Here is a 16,999-nt window from a genome sequence, read left to right as displayed (position 1 = left end):
CTTTTTGAGGTACTGGGGATTGAACCCAGAGGTGTTCTACCATTGGCCTACAACCCCATCCCTTTTTATTTTTTGAGATAGGATCTCACTAAGTTGCCCAGGCTGGTCTCAAAGTTTAGTCCTCCTGCCTCAGCCTCCAAAATGGCTGGGGTTATAGGCATAGGCCACTGCACCTGGCTAGTGTTTCAGTTTTGACTTTAGAAAGTGTTGTAGAATTCTCTGGCCTTCTAAAAGAGCTGTGTCCCTGAAAAGTTGCACATAAAGTACACTTGACATTGTGTCAGGGTTTATTATTAAAAATAACTCCTGGGTGAGTTATTCTAAACAAAAACTGCTAGGACTGGGAGCTAATAGACCCTTTGCAACAATGAGGCCCACAAGTCTTCCCGTTGCAGGGAACTAAGTGCCGCCAGAGTCTCCCTACCTATTCTTTCACACCTGACCAAGATAAAGAAGCCACCCAGCATCTCCTCCTACTTTTTTTCTCTCTGTTCAAGTTCTTCTGCATAGAACTTAGAGCTGAGAACTAAACACTAGAACTCTGCTAGGGAACCTGGTTTGGTCAACCTGAGCCTGTAAGTGACTTCTCTCTATGACAGTTGACATGTTGACAGGGAAGACCTTGGGTGACTTCATCACTTAGTAGAAATCACACAGTGATTCAAGTCTAACTACAAGGGAATCAAAAATCTTGCCAAAAAGGACATAGGAACTTGACTTGCCCAAGTCCATAATAGCTAGTTTGGGACAAAGCCAGCACTTAATTATCAGGTCTTTGGGCAAATTATCTTAAGATCTAATTGTGCTTATTATGCCCCTCTTAGTGACAACCAACATACAATAATAATTTAGTGTACATTTCAAACTAGTTAGAGATTTTTAATGTCCTCATCACAAAATAATGATAAATATTGAGGTGAGGGACATGCTACTTACCCTGATTTGATTATTACCTATTGTATCACCCTGTACCCCATACATACATACAATTGTTACGCATCTTTAAAAAGAAAAAAGAATGATAAGAAGGGCATGTCAAAGTGATTCTCAATGTGAAAGGAAATGAGGTTTCTTACAAAGGTTGAAAGAATCCCCATCAGGGAGTTGGGCTCTGAGTTCCCCAGGCTGAGATACTCTTCTCCTGTTTGCCTCACTGCCTGCAGGAAGTGGGCAGATCCAACTGTGGCAATTCCTCCTCGAGCTACTCTCTGATAGTGCCAACGCCAGCTGTATCACCTGGGAGGGGACCAACGGGGAGTTCAAAATGACGGACCCCGATGAGGTGGCCAGGCGCTGGGGAGAGCGGAAAAGCAAGCCCAACATGAATTATGACAAGCTGAGCCGGGCCCTACGATATTACTACGATAAAAACATTATGACCAAAGTGCATGGCAAAAGGTATGCCTATAAATTTGACTTCCACGGCATTGCCCAGGCTCTGCAGCCACATCCAACCGAGTCGTCCATGTACAAGTACCCTTCTGATATCTCCTACATGCCTTCCTACCACGCCCACCAACAGAAGGTGAACTTTGTCCCTCCCCACCCTTCCTCCATGCCTGTCACTTCTTCCAGCTTCTTTGGAGCAGCGTCACAATACTGGACCTCTCCCACTGGTGGGATCTACCCTAATCCCAATGTCCCTCGTCATCCTAACACCCATGTGCCTTCACACTTAGGCAGTTACTACTAGAAGCTTACTCATCAGTGGCCTTCTAGCTGAAGCCCCAATTCTCACTCTTCCTGGACACTGTAGACTCTAAAGGACATATGTGGCCTTGAAGAGAAAACAAAACTGGATGTTCTTTTTCATTGGATAGAACTTTTGTATTTGTTCTTAAAAACTTTTTTTTTAATGTCAATAACTTTTTCTTCCTCTACCTGAACAAAGAGATGGAACATTCCATGGGCCAGTACGCCATTTTGGATTCTCAATCTCCTATCATCATGAGTTGAGTATTTAGATGACTGGAATGGTTATATCATGGTTCAGAGAAAGAAGCTATAATTTTCTTTATATTTGTGTGAGCAGAGCAGTTTCTTATCAACACACGGGTCTCATCATTGTAGAATTCAGTACAATAATAAATCATGGACTTAACCAGTCATGTTCTGGTTTGAGACTTAGTGAAAATAGACACAGGAAGCTTATAATCTTTTTTGGGGGAACCTAACTCAGTGGATGGCAACTGGAACGCTGGCTGTTAGCCAGTGATGTTTTCACCCAACTGGAATTTGAAAGAAAGAACATATATGTGTGTATTTAAGAAGCCATGGGCATTGCAAAATCCCATCAGTGGGCAATATGTACTCACTGACCATTCTCTCTAGAAATAGTCAAGAATATGAACTAAGAAATTTTAATGCAAATACAGACATTCCTAAAAGACAGAATTAAATAAATTTTTTTAAATGACAGTGGGTCCCAGAACTTTGAAAAGTCATAGGGATTTCTAACTTGAACAGATTCGCAAGCGCTGTGCGTTTGTCAGACCATCAGACCAGGGTCAATCATTCAGAAGGCAACTTACTGTATAAATTATGCAGAGTTATTTTCCTATATCTCACAGTATTAAAAAGTAAATAGATTAAAAATTAAAAAGATAAATAAACGAGTTGACCTCGGTCACAAATGCAATTTTACTATCAAATCAGTCATTGTTATTTTTTTAATGTAATTTGTACATCTTTTGTCAATCTGTACATTTGGGCTATTTGTACGTTTTTATAGCTGGTTTTTAAAAAGCATAATGTGACTATTGCTGAAAAGAAAACAGGGCGTTTAAGTCACTGATTTACTGGGAAGAGAAGCACTGGTACAGTTATTTAACAGGAATGCACAGGCAAGAAAGGGCAATCCATTTAAATCTTTAATGCTTTGGAAACGTTTGTAAATAACAGAACTGCAATAATCTCAACTCTAAAGAGAACAACCAAACTTTCCCTTGTGGAGACGAGGGATTTTCCTGCTCCATATATGCAATATATTTTTTAGACATTAAAATATATATAATTTTGCAGGTAATCGTTGACTTTTTAACTATATTAAGTGTTAAGCTGACAACTGTCAATGAAGACTATGTTGTAAAATAATTTGACTAAATAAATTGTGCCTTCTTCTCTCAGAACTGCTGACAGTGTTTTTTTATTTACCCACTGGTCAAGTTGTTTACCCAGGGCAAGTTTCCTACTCAGCACTTATAACAACAAGAATTTCTTCAAATACATACACAATTCCATACAGTAGAAGGTATAAAATCCATGTGGGTTTGCATTGTTGTTGATAATGTTGGCAGTGTTTTGGGTTTTTTTTTTTTAATGCTATTAAATCTTCTTTCAGTCTGAAATGGTTTTATAAGAGGAGAGCAAAGGCCATGGATAATCTGTGTCCAAGGACCAGAACAAAGCAAACAGATCCATCCAGGATGGACCTCGTCCATTAGACTTCATTCCGTTGCACCTACCAAGCACTTCAAAACCAGGTGGTCAACCTCCTGACTTTCCCAAAAGAGAACAAGAGCCCAGCTTCCTTTTGGTCCCATGCCAGGATTTTATGGACCGTGCAGATTTTTAAGGTCCTTTTCCTTTCCAGAGAAGAAACTTGCTTCAAATTGCTTAACTGTTATGTAGTTTGTTTTCATTTCCTCTATTACATAATCAAAAGGAATGAAACCCTGAAAGTCCTTCATGTTGCAAGGACACTCACAGCATTAGCAACCTGTGGCATTCTCAGGTAAAATGGAGTACATGCTGGTCCCTGTCTACCAAATGAAAAGAGATGTGTTCCAGAACATTGGTGTCCATTTTTTTTAATCTTGCACCTCACCATTAAAAAATATGTTAAACACATATTTTCCATCTATGCACAATGACATATACAACTGTTACATTATTACTACAGGTGACCCTCTACATTTGCAGATTCAACTAACCAAGGATTGAAAAATTTCAGAAAAAAAATTTAAATTGCGTCTATTCTGAACATGTACAGACTTTTTTCTTGTCATTATTCCCTAAACAATTGTTCACAAAGAATTTACATTGTAGAGATATCTTAAATAATCTAGAGATTTAGGGAAGGGCATACATAGTTTGTATGCAAACACTATACCATTTTACATAAGGGACTTAAGCATTCATAGATTTTGATGTCCTTAAAGGGTCCTGCAACCAATCCCCCCCACAAATACCCAAGGGCAAATAATACATATTGTGTGTTATAAAACACAAAACATAATATTTTATATTATATACTTTACATTGCATCAGTGTGTATGTTTATGTACTTGTATGAATTTTCTAGTGCTTTTTAAGAAAGAGAAAATAAAAACTTGGTATTAGTGGCCCGAGCACAGAAAGAGAAATGATGAAGGCCAGGTATATTTAAGAATAGTCTAATAGATTCATTTAGAATTCTCCATTTCAGGCAAGGAATTTTCACATCAATTTTAAACTCTGCAAAATATTCATTAGGGAAAACAGAAGCATACATTTCTAACTGCTCTAACAAATACAGATGCTCATACTTTTAGGAGTTTATCCTTTTAGGAGGGTTTTTTTTGTTTTTTTTTTTTCTTTTACATTTCTTATTCAAACCCTGGCTTTTGTTTATTACCTATACAAAGTCTTGAAAACTTTTACTGAAACTTGCATCCTGATATGTTCTACAGTAATTTATTCCATGGTTCAGAAGTCAGTCCACTCACTGACAGAACCGTGATGCATTTTGCCCTTATATGCATTTGTACTGAGGGAGGACTGAAACTTAGTCCCCTGTAATGCCCAGACTTAAAGTTTACTTGCTGGCTCACAGGCATCCAGCTGCCTCGCTGCCCCCAGCAAACAGGCTGTTTACCCTCCCAGCTGCTAGCCAGTATTTTCCCCACTTAATCATTCTGTACCTGTAGCATGAAGTTTATATTGTCTATCAAACAGTGAAAGCCAAGCAGAGAGGTTCTCAGCAAGCCTGTGAGCAATTCTAAGGAAAGCTGATCCTCTCCAATTCAGGAGACCAGCCAACAGTCCTGGGAGGGGAGGTTTTCTTAGTCCACTCAGGAGACTATAGCCAACTATCGTAGACTAAGTGGTTAATAAACAAGAGAAATGTATTGCTCATAGTTCTGGAGGCTGGCAAGTCCAAGATCAAGGTACCATTGGAAGTGAAGTCTGGTAAGTTCTCACTTTCTGATTATGGCAGCTTCTCACTGTGTTCTCATATGGTGACAGGGGCAAGGAAACTCTCTGGGGTCCCTTTCATAAGGTACAAATTCCATTCAAGAGGGCTCCACCCTAATGACTTAATCACGTCCCAAAGGCCCCACCCCCAAATATCCTCTATGGGGATTTAGGTTTCAATGTACCACATTTCAGGGAGAGGGAAGACATAAATATGCAGTTTATAGACAAGGCCATCTGTTTTTAGTGTCAAAAAATATTTTGATTCCCACACAAATGAAGTTATACTTTCAATAACTGTTGTTTCCAAATATTTTTAGTGGTCATGGGTAATGCATGAAGGGTGGATCTTTGGATTGTGTATCTTTGGTTTAGACTGAATGAGATCAGGAGGGTCTAGAACACCAATAAGGAAAGGAACATCTGTCCACCCCCAAGCCAAGGCATTGGTGAGTAGGGAAACTTTTAACAAGTAATAAAGTATAGTCAGTCCTTTTTATCAATAGGTTTCACATCTGCAGATTCAACTGCAGATTGAAAATACTTTAAAAATTGATTGAATCTTTACTGAACATGTATAGGCTTTTCTCCCCTTGTCTTTACTCCCTAAATAATACAGTACAGTAACTATATCCATAGCATTTTCAGTGTGTTTGGTATTTTAAGTAACCTAGAGAGATTTAAAGTATATGGGGCATATGTGTAGACTGTATGTAAATGTCATGCCATTTAATATAAGGGACTTGAGCATCCACCAGTTTTGATATCCTTGTGGAATCCTGGAACCAAATCCCCACAGACTCTAAAGGATGATTGTATTTCTATGAGAAGACTATGGATTTTGTTTCACACATTACTTCCTCTAATATCTGTTTATTAACAACTTTCAAGCAAATATGTTGCCTTGAAAACTATTGTGCACTTTGGGAGAACATGCCCGGGAGAAGTAGCCTTTGAGCTTGGCTCTCTGCTGTCCAGCCTGGCCCCTGCACCTCCTTGAGGTCTTCCTCTCAGAGGTTCCTCCAGCCTCCACAGCACCACTAGGCTTCTGTCCAGAGCTCCCACAGGAGTTGGCAGTGAGATGGTGTGGAGTCTCCCCAGGGAACAGAGTGAGTTGGAGATGAAGAACTGGAATGAGGGGGCCAGGGAGCTGGTTCTGGTGAATATACAGAGGCTTTTCTCTTATCCAGGAAGGAATTTGTGTTTTGCAAAACGCACATTGGGTATTTCATCACATAGCAAGCTACTGAAATTGACACTGCATGCCTTCAGCCAGGGAGTCCCCCTAAAGGATTATGAAAGGTCGACTGATTCCAAGACTACAAATCCCAGGCTCCCTCGGGGGACAGACACTTCTGAGAGGAAGTGGTTTAGCCAGGAAAACCTCTAGGGTTTCAGCCAATTGAGAAAGGATATGGAGGGAAGCTTTTAAAAGGAATGTCGGCTCACATGCCTGGGGTCTGTCTCCCTCTCTCACTCTTACTTGGCCTCCTGTCTTAATTGTTTCAGTCTGTCTGAGCTGGTAAATTCCTAAGCACATAGTCAATTTACACTTAGCTTAAAAGCTCTAGGGGGAAACAGAAAAACTTTCCAGTGAGACCACTCACTTACCTACAATTGCTAGATTAACCTTCTGGATTTTAACTGAGTTAACTCATGTGTTTTCTTAGTGGGAGGAGAGAGGCAATTTGGGAAGATAAATGAGCATGTGTGTAATGCTGGAGACCCTGGGTTCAAATTCTGGCCCTTCCACCTACTGGGCTTTGTTTGCATCTATTCACTGGAGAGCTAAGTAGACTCTCCTGACAGAGTCCCTGTGAGGTATTAGATGACAATGCGGGAAACGTGCTGGAGAATGCTGCACAGGAAGTATATATGGATGATTGCTGTTATCTGAGAGTATTTCCTAGATCAGTTTTCCAAAAAGATATATTTCAAGTCTTTGGTAGCTGCTGAGCACTCTGTTTGAGGAGTTCGGTGTGGTGTAGATTTTGTTTTGCCGTCAGAAAGGCATTTTTCAAATGAGTGAAAAGTGGGAATAAATTGGATTTTCCAGAGAGCATTTGCATCTTCTCCATCCACAACCCTCACAGTGTCCTGCTTGGGCATTTGCCTTTCACTGGCTCTCTGTGTCTACCTAAGTCAGCAGAGCATGCAGCCAAGCTGGAGGATGCTGCAAATAAAATGAGATTGTTCTAAAGGAATGTTAGAAATGCACTTTGTCAGAAATGTTGGATGGGCTTCTTAAATTGGCTAAGAAATAGAGGTTGAGAGCTAGGATTTTATACCTAATAAGTTTGGATCCAAATTTTTTACAGACATAAAGCCACCTGGTAGTTTTGTAAGAGAAGGGATTGTATGTATCTATCTTGTATGCCATGGTGACAGTGACACACAATAATTGGTCAACAAGCCAGTGATAAATGAATACATAAAAATCAGGTCCATAGTCAGAAGACCCTAATTATGAACCTGAGGCTGTCCACTGCCAGAGTTATGACTGCCTCTGTGCTTGCTTTCCTCATCTATAAAATGAGGAACATGGGAATACCATGCAAAGTTATTACTGCAGTTCAGTAAATAAAGTAAGTAGAAATGATCTGTGTGTTGAAAAGAACTACAGAAATACCCAATAGTACAGTAGCATCTTGGTTGATAGGCAGTTCCTCTTTATGGTTCCAAACTCAATACAGGGCTCTGGTCCTCTCTGATTTGCAGAATTAAACTACACTACTTCATTCGATTATATATAATGAATGTACATCTTTTTTAAATTAAAAAGAACTGCAAAAGCTCAAGTCACAAACTTTTACAGAAAAGTTGGAAAGTACAAAGAACATGTTTTACTGAACTGTTTTAGAATTAAAAGTTTCCAACCTGATGCTCCATTACCCCCAAACACTTGAGTAGGTATTTCTGTCCAACAACCATATCCTCCTGGATAACCCACTACAAGAATGAGAGTCATAAAATTCATGGGAACAGATCACTATTACATGATTCTCAGGCACCATTTTCCTTTTGCTAATTGTCCCCACTATAGTCTTTGCAGTGGAAGGGTCTCATTCTAAATCACAGATTGCATTTAGTTGGTCTACAACACTCAGTCTTTCCTTGACTCTCAGGACTTTTGTCAATTTTGAATATTACAGGCCAGCTATTCTGTAGAATCTTCCTCAATTTGGGTTTGTCTGGTATCTCTTTGTGGTTATCCTTGTAGCCCAAAGGATAGCACCTGATCTCAATTGATCTGATTATTGATGAGGTTTATTCTGATGATCTGCTCAAGGTGGTGTCTGCCAGGATTCTCATAAGTCACTCTTTTCCCCTTTGCAATAAATAAGTATTTTCTGGGAATGTTTTATGAAATTATATAAATACCCTATTTATTATAAAATTTCAATACATGCATTCATATATATTTAAATAAATTTATTTAGATGTATTTTAGATATTTTAAAATAAATTTCTTTAGATAATGACTCATATTTACTATTTTGTTGAGTGGACATAATTTCTTCTTATTCTTATTTATTTAGATGTTTATTTTCTCCCTTTATGAGACCATTCAATCTGATTTCTGTCCTTTGACACGTTTCCATCAATCTTTGAGCACTTCCTTACTTTGTCCCATATTTGGACTCCCTGTCCCAGCTTTGGAATCAGTCATTTTCCCATGGATTCCTGGTTTGTTTTAGTGGGAAATGATATTCTGAAGCCAACATCTGGGTGCTAGGTGTGCTCATTGCTATAGTAGTGTCCCTGTTCCTAGGTGTACATAGTAGACAAAGCCAGGCAATATATGTATATACATACATGTATATCATGTGTCCACATACATTCACATATACATACACATACAAAGACATTTATATACATATGTGTGATATACTCTATGTTTAGAGTATATCTATAATTCCCATATTTGACAGTGAGAAAAACTGTGTTCATTTAGCTACCCATGCACTTTCACATCAGTCCTCCTGCAGGTAGCCAGTCTCTTACCTTGCAGCACCCCTATCCCTATGCCACATGTTCTTTTCTCAGCTTGGACCCTAAATTGCCATCCTGGCATCCCCACTTACAGACACCTTTCTCATCCCACCCCAGGCTGCGCCTCTGTATGGATGTCACCCTCAACCTGTTCAACTTGACGCCCTAAGCCAGGCTGCCCCTTCATAGGGACACGTCCTCAACGTGCTGGAGCCCTGACACCAACGGCAGTTCACACTATCCCATGCTCTCTTCACTCTGCTTGGTCACTAACACCTGACACTAGAACCTGACCCCACTGCATCCTGACACTTGCCTTGCTCGGATACACTTATGGTTCCAGGAATAAATATTTTCGGAAGGGCAAGGAAATGGAGGGGAAGATGATGACAGGGACTGCTACAAGATTCATCAATTTGTGACCTTTACCTATGTCTGTATTTACACACACACACACACACACACACACACACACACACACACACCTTTTGAGAAGATGAATCTGGGGAACAGTTACAAAAATTAGAGGAAGGGATGGGAGAAGTAGCCAACTAGAGAGGCTCACAGGCTAGGAACTGCCTAAAAATGGGGAACAAGTGGAGAAAATGAAATTTCTAAAATCCTGTCCTAGGTATCCAGGGAAGAGATGGGAAGACAGAAAGGGAACAAGGTATGGCTGGTGGATATGGAAAAGCAATGTTGGGTTATAACATTAATATTTTAGATAGAGACTGGGTAAGGAATGCATGAATTTTAAATTAATTGATCATTAGGCAGGGAGGTCAGTGACAGAGCAATGTGAGACTCCAAGATGGATCTGTGTTTGAAGGTCTGTGTCCACCGTTCGACAATAAGGGAACAAAGGGCAGGGACTATGTCTGGCTCCATGCCTGGTTTACAGAAGGATCCAATACATGTCTGTTGTTTGTCAAACTGCACCTGTTGGACAGAAAGGGTCCACAGCTCAGCAACTACGAGAGGCAGAGTGAGGTGTCTGCTCTGTTCAGTTACTGTTAACCCCCAGAGATATACAGAGAAAATAAAAAACCATGGAAGTTGCAGTCAAAGCATAAGATCAGACTACTGTTAGAGTTTGCTAGAATTTTTTTTTTTTTTATCAAGCCCATGTTTGGTGTTAACTGCATCCCCAGTAGATGCAGTATTTCTTTCTCCAGTGATTATTATATTTCCCAGAGCCCCTGGCTTTCAGAAATGTTTAATCAAGCTTCACATATATTCCAGAAATACTTCCCAGACTCCTCAGCTTTTCTTGACAGTTTCACCTTCCTTTGCTCTTTCACTGTCTTTTTTCACAACATAAACTTATCTAGCAATTTTTCTGCATAATGTAAAGATTTGTCATTTTTTTAAAAAAATCATAATAGAACATATGACCATTAGCAAATCAATCTGCATCAGACGTCCCCCTGAGAACTTTAAAATGTGGAGAACGTATACTACCCATAGGGAAGAAATATGGACTTGCCACTAATTTCCTAATAACCAAGTTAATTGGATTATAGCTTAAATTTGCCTTTAAAAGATTATTTCTGATGATTCTCAGGCTCTTCCTTTTACACTAAATTTTTACAAACTTCAGTGATTACCTAATCAGAATCCGAGATCCAAAATTACGATGGATTCAATTTTTCAAGAAGGTTTCAGTTGAGCAACCAATTGCCCTTTGTGTTCAAAGCCAACTCTCAAAGGTAGATGGGATGAAGAAGGAACAGGAGAGAAAAGCAGGGGGTTTCATCCCCTTGATGAGTACATAGTCAAAGACACAGTCATCCCACAAGCTGCCCTGCTCACTTAGGAGACCTGCACTCCTAGAAGTGCTTTACTGTTGGGGACCTTTGGCTGATTCCAGGAGGCATATCATGAGCATCTGCAGAGTTTCTAGAAAACTCCCAAGTGCCACAAAACACACAAACACACACACACACACACACACACACATTTGAATAAAGCATGCAGTTAGTTTAAATCTTACTTTGCAAGAAATATCTAGTTTGCAAGAGATCAGTTATTCAGATGGTTAATTACACATGGCATATGGCAAAAGGCAATAGAAAGAAATTGGTATTAAAGCAACCACCCCATAACTTAACATGCAGTAGATCCCTCAAAGGAGCCTTTTGCATCTCCAGCATTTTGGGAACTCAAAACAGATGGACAAGTACTGATTGCCCTGGGAGAAAATATGACACAAAGACGAAAGCATTGGCAATGGGTTTCCAGGATACACATGTAACAATCTCAAGGCAAAAATGCAGGTTATTCTATCACAACATCTCTAGAAGGTGAAAACCATCCCACAACTATCCTGATCTCTCAGAAAAATGGAAAGATTGACCTAACCATGGAATTTCCTGGTCTTGGTAGATTTATGAGCAAAGATCCAGCAGATGACCCAACTCAAAACTGCTGGCTGCACAGCAAATTCAATTATCCCAAATTCCGACACACCACCCTTCTTCCTGTCCCTCACCCCTTTCTTATCATAATCTTTCCTGGGCCATCGACCCCCTCTGGGTTGTCTAAGCCCATGTTTAATCTTTCTGCAAGCTCAGGGCTAAGAAGGGATGCTGAGGACATTTCATAAGAGGGAGAAAGCCACATTCTTGATGAAGAGCAGCGACATAAATTCAGCCTCGCCTGGCCTAACTCTCACAAACAGTAAGTAAATCAGTCCTATCCCTCTCTCTTGTCATCTCCAAGGACAAAGAAAACAGCATTAGGACATGAGGAGTTAGGTTTTGTTTTATTTTTTATGTCCCTGCCTGATAAAGAAGGGAATCTCCTGAATTAGTTTTATCTGTGAGCCACCATTATGCGAATTACATACCTATCATCCATCTGCATTCACCTTGCCTGTCATCCTGGCCACATATGGTTCCTGGAGTACTGAGAAATCACTATAAAACATCTTTGGCAATGAAGGAGACAGGAACCTCCAGAGAACAACTCTTGAAGGTCAGTGATTCAGAGCTAGGACTAGAAAGCTACTTGCAATCAAAAGATTCCAGGGAATTTCACTTTCTCATGACTCAGACCCTTTCTCCCACTTTTTCAATTGCCATTCATCCCATTACTACCTGCCTCAATCTTTCCATAATTCCCATCTAAAATGTTTGATAGACGTAATCCAGCTTACTTCAGTGAAGTAAATACTAAATACTGTCTAAATACTGTCACTTCATTCTGAGCACCTAAGGGTTTATTTGAGATCTATGAATTGTCTGTCTCTGTACGGGGATTACTGCCTGGGGCCAGGAAAGTCACATGTCAAAGAATAACATAGGTTTGTTCCCAAATGGACCTGTGGGTATGACACACACTCTGACTAGCCAATCTAGGTTACTCTACTGCCAAAGTCAGGACAATGCACGGAATATTCAGTGCAGCATCTCCTATGAAAGGCATCCTATGCGCCAGCTTACAAAACTTATTTAGTCTCCCTGCTTCACCCTGAAACTTTATCTCATGGAAAATTTCACATTACAAAAGAATACTAACTTGCTACTGGGCCTCGATAAAATGGTGGGCATTATCAACTCAATTCATCGTTAAGCCTTCTGAGGCTCTGGCCCCTGACCCGTGGTTGTACCCTTTGTGACCTAGAAGCCCCTTCTGACTCTCCTTAGGCTTTTCTATCTGTGTGAGCCTACCTCTTTGACACATGATCCACAGGAGACAAACTGCCTCAGTTGTTCCCATTCCAAATCTGAAACACAAAGTACCTTACAGTTTTCAGAGCATCTTCACACATTTTCCAGTACATACATCACTGTCTATATATTTCAACTACTTGTTCATCTGCTATCACTTTCTGCTGAAACATGTCCACAAGAATAGGGTTTTGTATTTTTCTTCCTTTCTGCACTTTTGCACCTAGAACAATGCCAGCCCACTTTACACACTCAGATGCTTCCTCTTGAGTAGTTGGTGTTTTTTTTTTTGAGAGCGTGTCTCCCTATGTTGCCCAGGCTAGTCTTGAATCCTGGGCTCAAGCATCCTCCTGACTTCTGGGATTACAGGCATGCACCACTGAGTCCAGCTCATACAATTTCATTTTGTTTGGTTGCTGTTTTGGTTAGGGATGTGTGTGTGTGTGCTGTTTGTTTGTTTGTTTGGTAGTCCTGGGGACTGAACCCATGACTGCACACAGGCACTTGTTAGGCAAGTACTCTACCACCGAGCTACATTCCCAGCCCTACCATCTCCCCCCAATGCACTTTTTTTTTTTTTTTTGTACTGGGGATTGAACCCAGAGGCATTTTACCACTGCACCACATCTCCCAGCCCTTTTTAAATGTTTTTAATTTGAGAAAGGGTCTTGATAAGTTGCTTAGGCCCTTGCTAATCTGCTGAGGCTGGTCTTGAACTTGCAATTCTCCTACCTTAGCCAACCCAGTAGCAGGGATTTTAAGTGTGTGCCACCATGCTGGCCCAATATCCATTTTTAAATGCATCCCTAATCTTTGAGATGGGCAAGGATCGGTCCTTCTTCTGGAGAAAAAAATAGAAGCCCTTCAGCTCCTCTGAGGAACTCTGGCTCTAGGTGCACTCCGCTCTGCCTCCTGTCAAATAGTGATTTCGAGACATAGATGCTCTCTTGGAGAGAGGAGGAAGCTGCTGTGGAGTTTCTAGAAGTCTACTTTTGCAGCAACATTTGACCCACCAAAGAAAGATTTTCAGTTTGTTTTATTTTGTAAAAGCTTCCTGGGAGCCCCCAATCTCTCTCCCAAGCAGCTCTCTATCCTCAGAATGGAAATGCCCTCTAGGCAGGGGCTCGAACCAGTTTGGCCTGACCACCCTGGAGGCCGTCACCCAACCTGGGGTCCCTCCTCCAGCCCTCTGTGAATCCAGTCCATTTAAAATTTCCTTTGAAAAGGTCTCTGTTTGGGTGAGTTCCTTGGGTTCTGCCTAGAGAGCGGCAGATTATCTGAAAATAGGTGTTATTGATTACAACCAGGTGGTCTTTGTGGAAAGGGGTCCACTTGAACCAAAATAAATATTTGCCAGCACAAAGAACAAGCTGGTCCCTGTGCGGGGCGGGGGCGGTCTCCGCGCAGCGCCAGCAGCCAGCGGCCCTTTCTGGCCCCCGGGCGGCCGCGGGGCGCGTCGCTGCGCAAACCCCGGATTGTGTTTCTTCAATTAGGACAGAAACGCGCGGGGGGTGGGCGAGGGGAGCACAAAGGCCCCGCTGGCTCCGATGCCAAAGGCTCGCAGCCCACGGCCGGCTGCAGGCTCGAAGCCTGCTTAGAGCTTGGAATTGTATTTTCTTTGGCTTTCTGGCGCGCTCTTTATTATTTATTTCTTTTCCCTCTGTTTTATTTTTATTTTCAAGTTTGCCGGCCGGGCTGGATGCCGTCCATTCACCCCGCTGCCTTGGAGCGCGGCGCGCAGACAGCCGGAGCCGGCTCGGGCTCAGTCCCGAGGCCCGCCCGGCCGCCGCCGGCACCCAGGGGCGCAGCCCAAGGGCGCGGGGCTTGGCGTAGGGGCACAGGGGCAGCTCCAAGGCTCAGCCTGGCTCAAATCCTGGCGTGGGGATGCAGGGGCAGCTGCGGGAGTATGGAGCATGGATGTGGTGCAGAGCCGCTCACACCACCAGGCGACGCGGGGGCGGGGGTGGGGGGTGTGCTGGCTAGGACTGAAGGAGTCTAGCTTGGCAATGGGTCCCTCCCCTATACTGGAGTCACGTGACCTGGCAGCTAATGTAGTTTTCTTGAAAAGATGATATTAATTGGAGTGAGATGTGGGAGTGGGTTCAGAAAGAAGCTGAAAATGACCCTTGCTGGGGTCCCCTGTCCTCCACTCCCTTTGCCTGCCCCCACCCAGGGCAAGCAGACATCCCCCTCTGAGACGCTCCCCAGGGTTCCCACTGGCTGTTCTCCAAGAGACTCTGAAAAGTCTCCATTTTCTTCTCCAGATTCCTACCTCACCTCTCAAGAGCTGGTGGTGGATAGTTTGGAGCTGAGGGGGACTCATGGAGAGAGTGGAGGGGTTCCCTTCTCTGTTAGTTTAGGAGACTAGAGTGTGGGGGCATAACCAGCATATCGAAGAGGCCTTGGGGAGCCCCACAGGTAGCCAGAAGGTCTTGATCAATGTCAATGGTGGAGCACTGGAGGCTGCAAAGGGTATGGGACATAGGAAGCAAGAAAGGCCTAATTCTGAGATTCAGGAAAACAGTGGAAAAGCTGCTGCAGTTAGAAATAACAGAGACGGGGAAACCGTCTAAGAAAGAAAAAGGGAGTAGACCATTCCTATCAAGGTGGGATCACCAAAGAGCAGAGCAACTAGAGGCAGGAACAGAATGGAGAAAGAATTCCACAGCCACTGAGACCTTGCATTACAGATCTGGTACTGACCCTGCTTATCTACAAATTACAAACTCCTTTCTACCCCAGGCCCCTCTTGCACAGCCAGAGAAGACATTCCTGGTATTGGCCATCAAGCTAATCTATTTGCTGCCAATATATGAAACGTTGTAAAGGAGAATTTAAGGACAATGTAGTCTACTTGAAAACATCTCTGCCTCTCTCTGGCAGCAATTTCCTCTCCTCCCTAAATCATAGCAAGATCTACTATTAAATATGACATGGCAGCATTTCCCCGGCCAGCCCCTGTAGAGCCAGGACAAATTTCCAGTAGTCAGAAGAGAACACAGGACACTGTAGGCTCCTCATGACACTGTGTGCTTGTCAACTTTCCCCTGGGAAGTTACTTCAAAAAGGAAACCCTGGCTACCCTGTTTCCTCCAAGCCATAGAATCACTGGCCAGGGAGGAGCAGCTAGATTCAGGGCCCTACCACCCCAGAATGAGGATGACTTAACACCCAGGATAGTGGGAAGTACCCTGTCAAGGCAGGAATGTCAGCAGGCTTAACAGAGTAGTGCCCAAGTTTGGAAGGAAGGGATGGCTCAGTTGTAGATAATAGTAGCAGCCACTGTCACCAACCTTAGAACACATCAGATGGCAACCCTAAGCAGTTACTTTTAGAGCAAGAAATGACCTAAAAGGACATGTGATCCATGGGTTCCACCTGAAGATTCTTCTAGGGCACCTAAAGATCTGGATTCCAGAGGTCTTCAGAGGGACTCAACAATTCTGCATTGGTAACAAGGGTCCTCAGGTGATTGTGGGCAGAACATTGCCTGACAGACATTCTCAGGGGTGTTCTTATACATTTTTACAATCATTTCTTGAAGGGAACAAAGGTGGAGGGTTTAATAGCTTGCTGATTTCCAGGATGTAAATATTTCTACCACTGTAGATTTCAGAGTACCAATGCAACAATTCAGGGTGCAGAATTGGGAAAAGATGCCCTCAGTGGACTCTCGTAAACTTCTTGCACCCCTCTCAGAGGCCCACGAAAAATGAAATGACACAGCTCCTTAGAGACAGAACCAGGAGGGGAGCCAGATCTAGGGTTCTCCCCATCTTTTTCTAGCTGTCCTTAGGTGATTCTAACCAGGACCTCAGAGACATGGGGATGTTGTGATGGGTGTAGGGAGCAGAACAGGGGCATGCTGAGTGAAATGGGACAAAGAGAAAGATAAAGCTCACCTTTCTTTGTATCATTCAGAACCTACATAACCAAACAATAAAAACTGAGTTCACATGGAAGCTAGTTAAAAATGGAAAGATAAGATCCTCCAAAACTCTGGAAGTTTAGAGATGGTTATTATTTAGAGACATTGCCTTGCATAGAATCAAGTTGCTAACTGTTTTGGCCACTTTTGGTTCTTCCTCATTTGGTACTCCAAGTCATAGAATTAGCAGCTAGAATTCAAATTTCCTAGGTCTAATCCAGGTCTAGATAGT

General features: G+C 42.2%; 1 protein-coding gene across 3 annotated transcripts in view; it reads left to right on the top strand.

The window, feature by feature from the left end:
- Fli1 (Fli-1 proto-oncogene, ETS transcription factor) overlaps positions 1-3,107 on the top strand; it is a 120,373-nt gene extending 117,266 nt beyond the window's left edge. For all 3 annotated transcript variants that reach the window (XM_076846180.1, XM_076846181.1, XM_076846179.2), the window contains exon 9: positions 1,164-3,107. In XM_076846180.1, coding sequence (XP_076702295.1) covers positions 1,164-1,693 — 530 coding nt within the window. In that variant the 3' untranslated portion in view covers positions 1,694-3,107. The remainder of the gene's footprint in view (positions 1-1,163) is intronic.
- Positions 3,108-16,999: the final 13,892 nt, after the last annotated feature.

This window comes from Callospermophilus lateralis, chromosome 2 (genome assembly GCF_048772815.1).
Source record: "Callospermophilus lateralis isolate mCalLat2 chromosome 2, mCalLat2.hap1, whole genome shotgun sequence".
Classification (NCBI taxonomy): Eukaryota; Metazoa; Chordata; class Mammalia; order Rodentia; family Sciuridae; genus Callospermophilus; species Callospermophilus lateralis.
The sequence above is the reverse complement of the archived record's forward strand: the minus strand, read 5'-3'. Positions and strand labels throughout refer to the sequence as shown.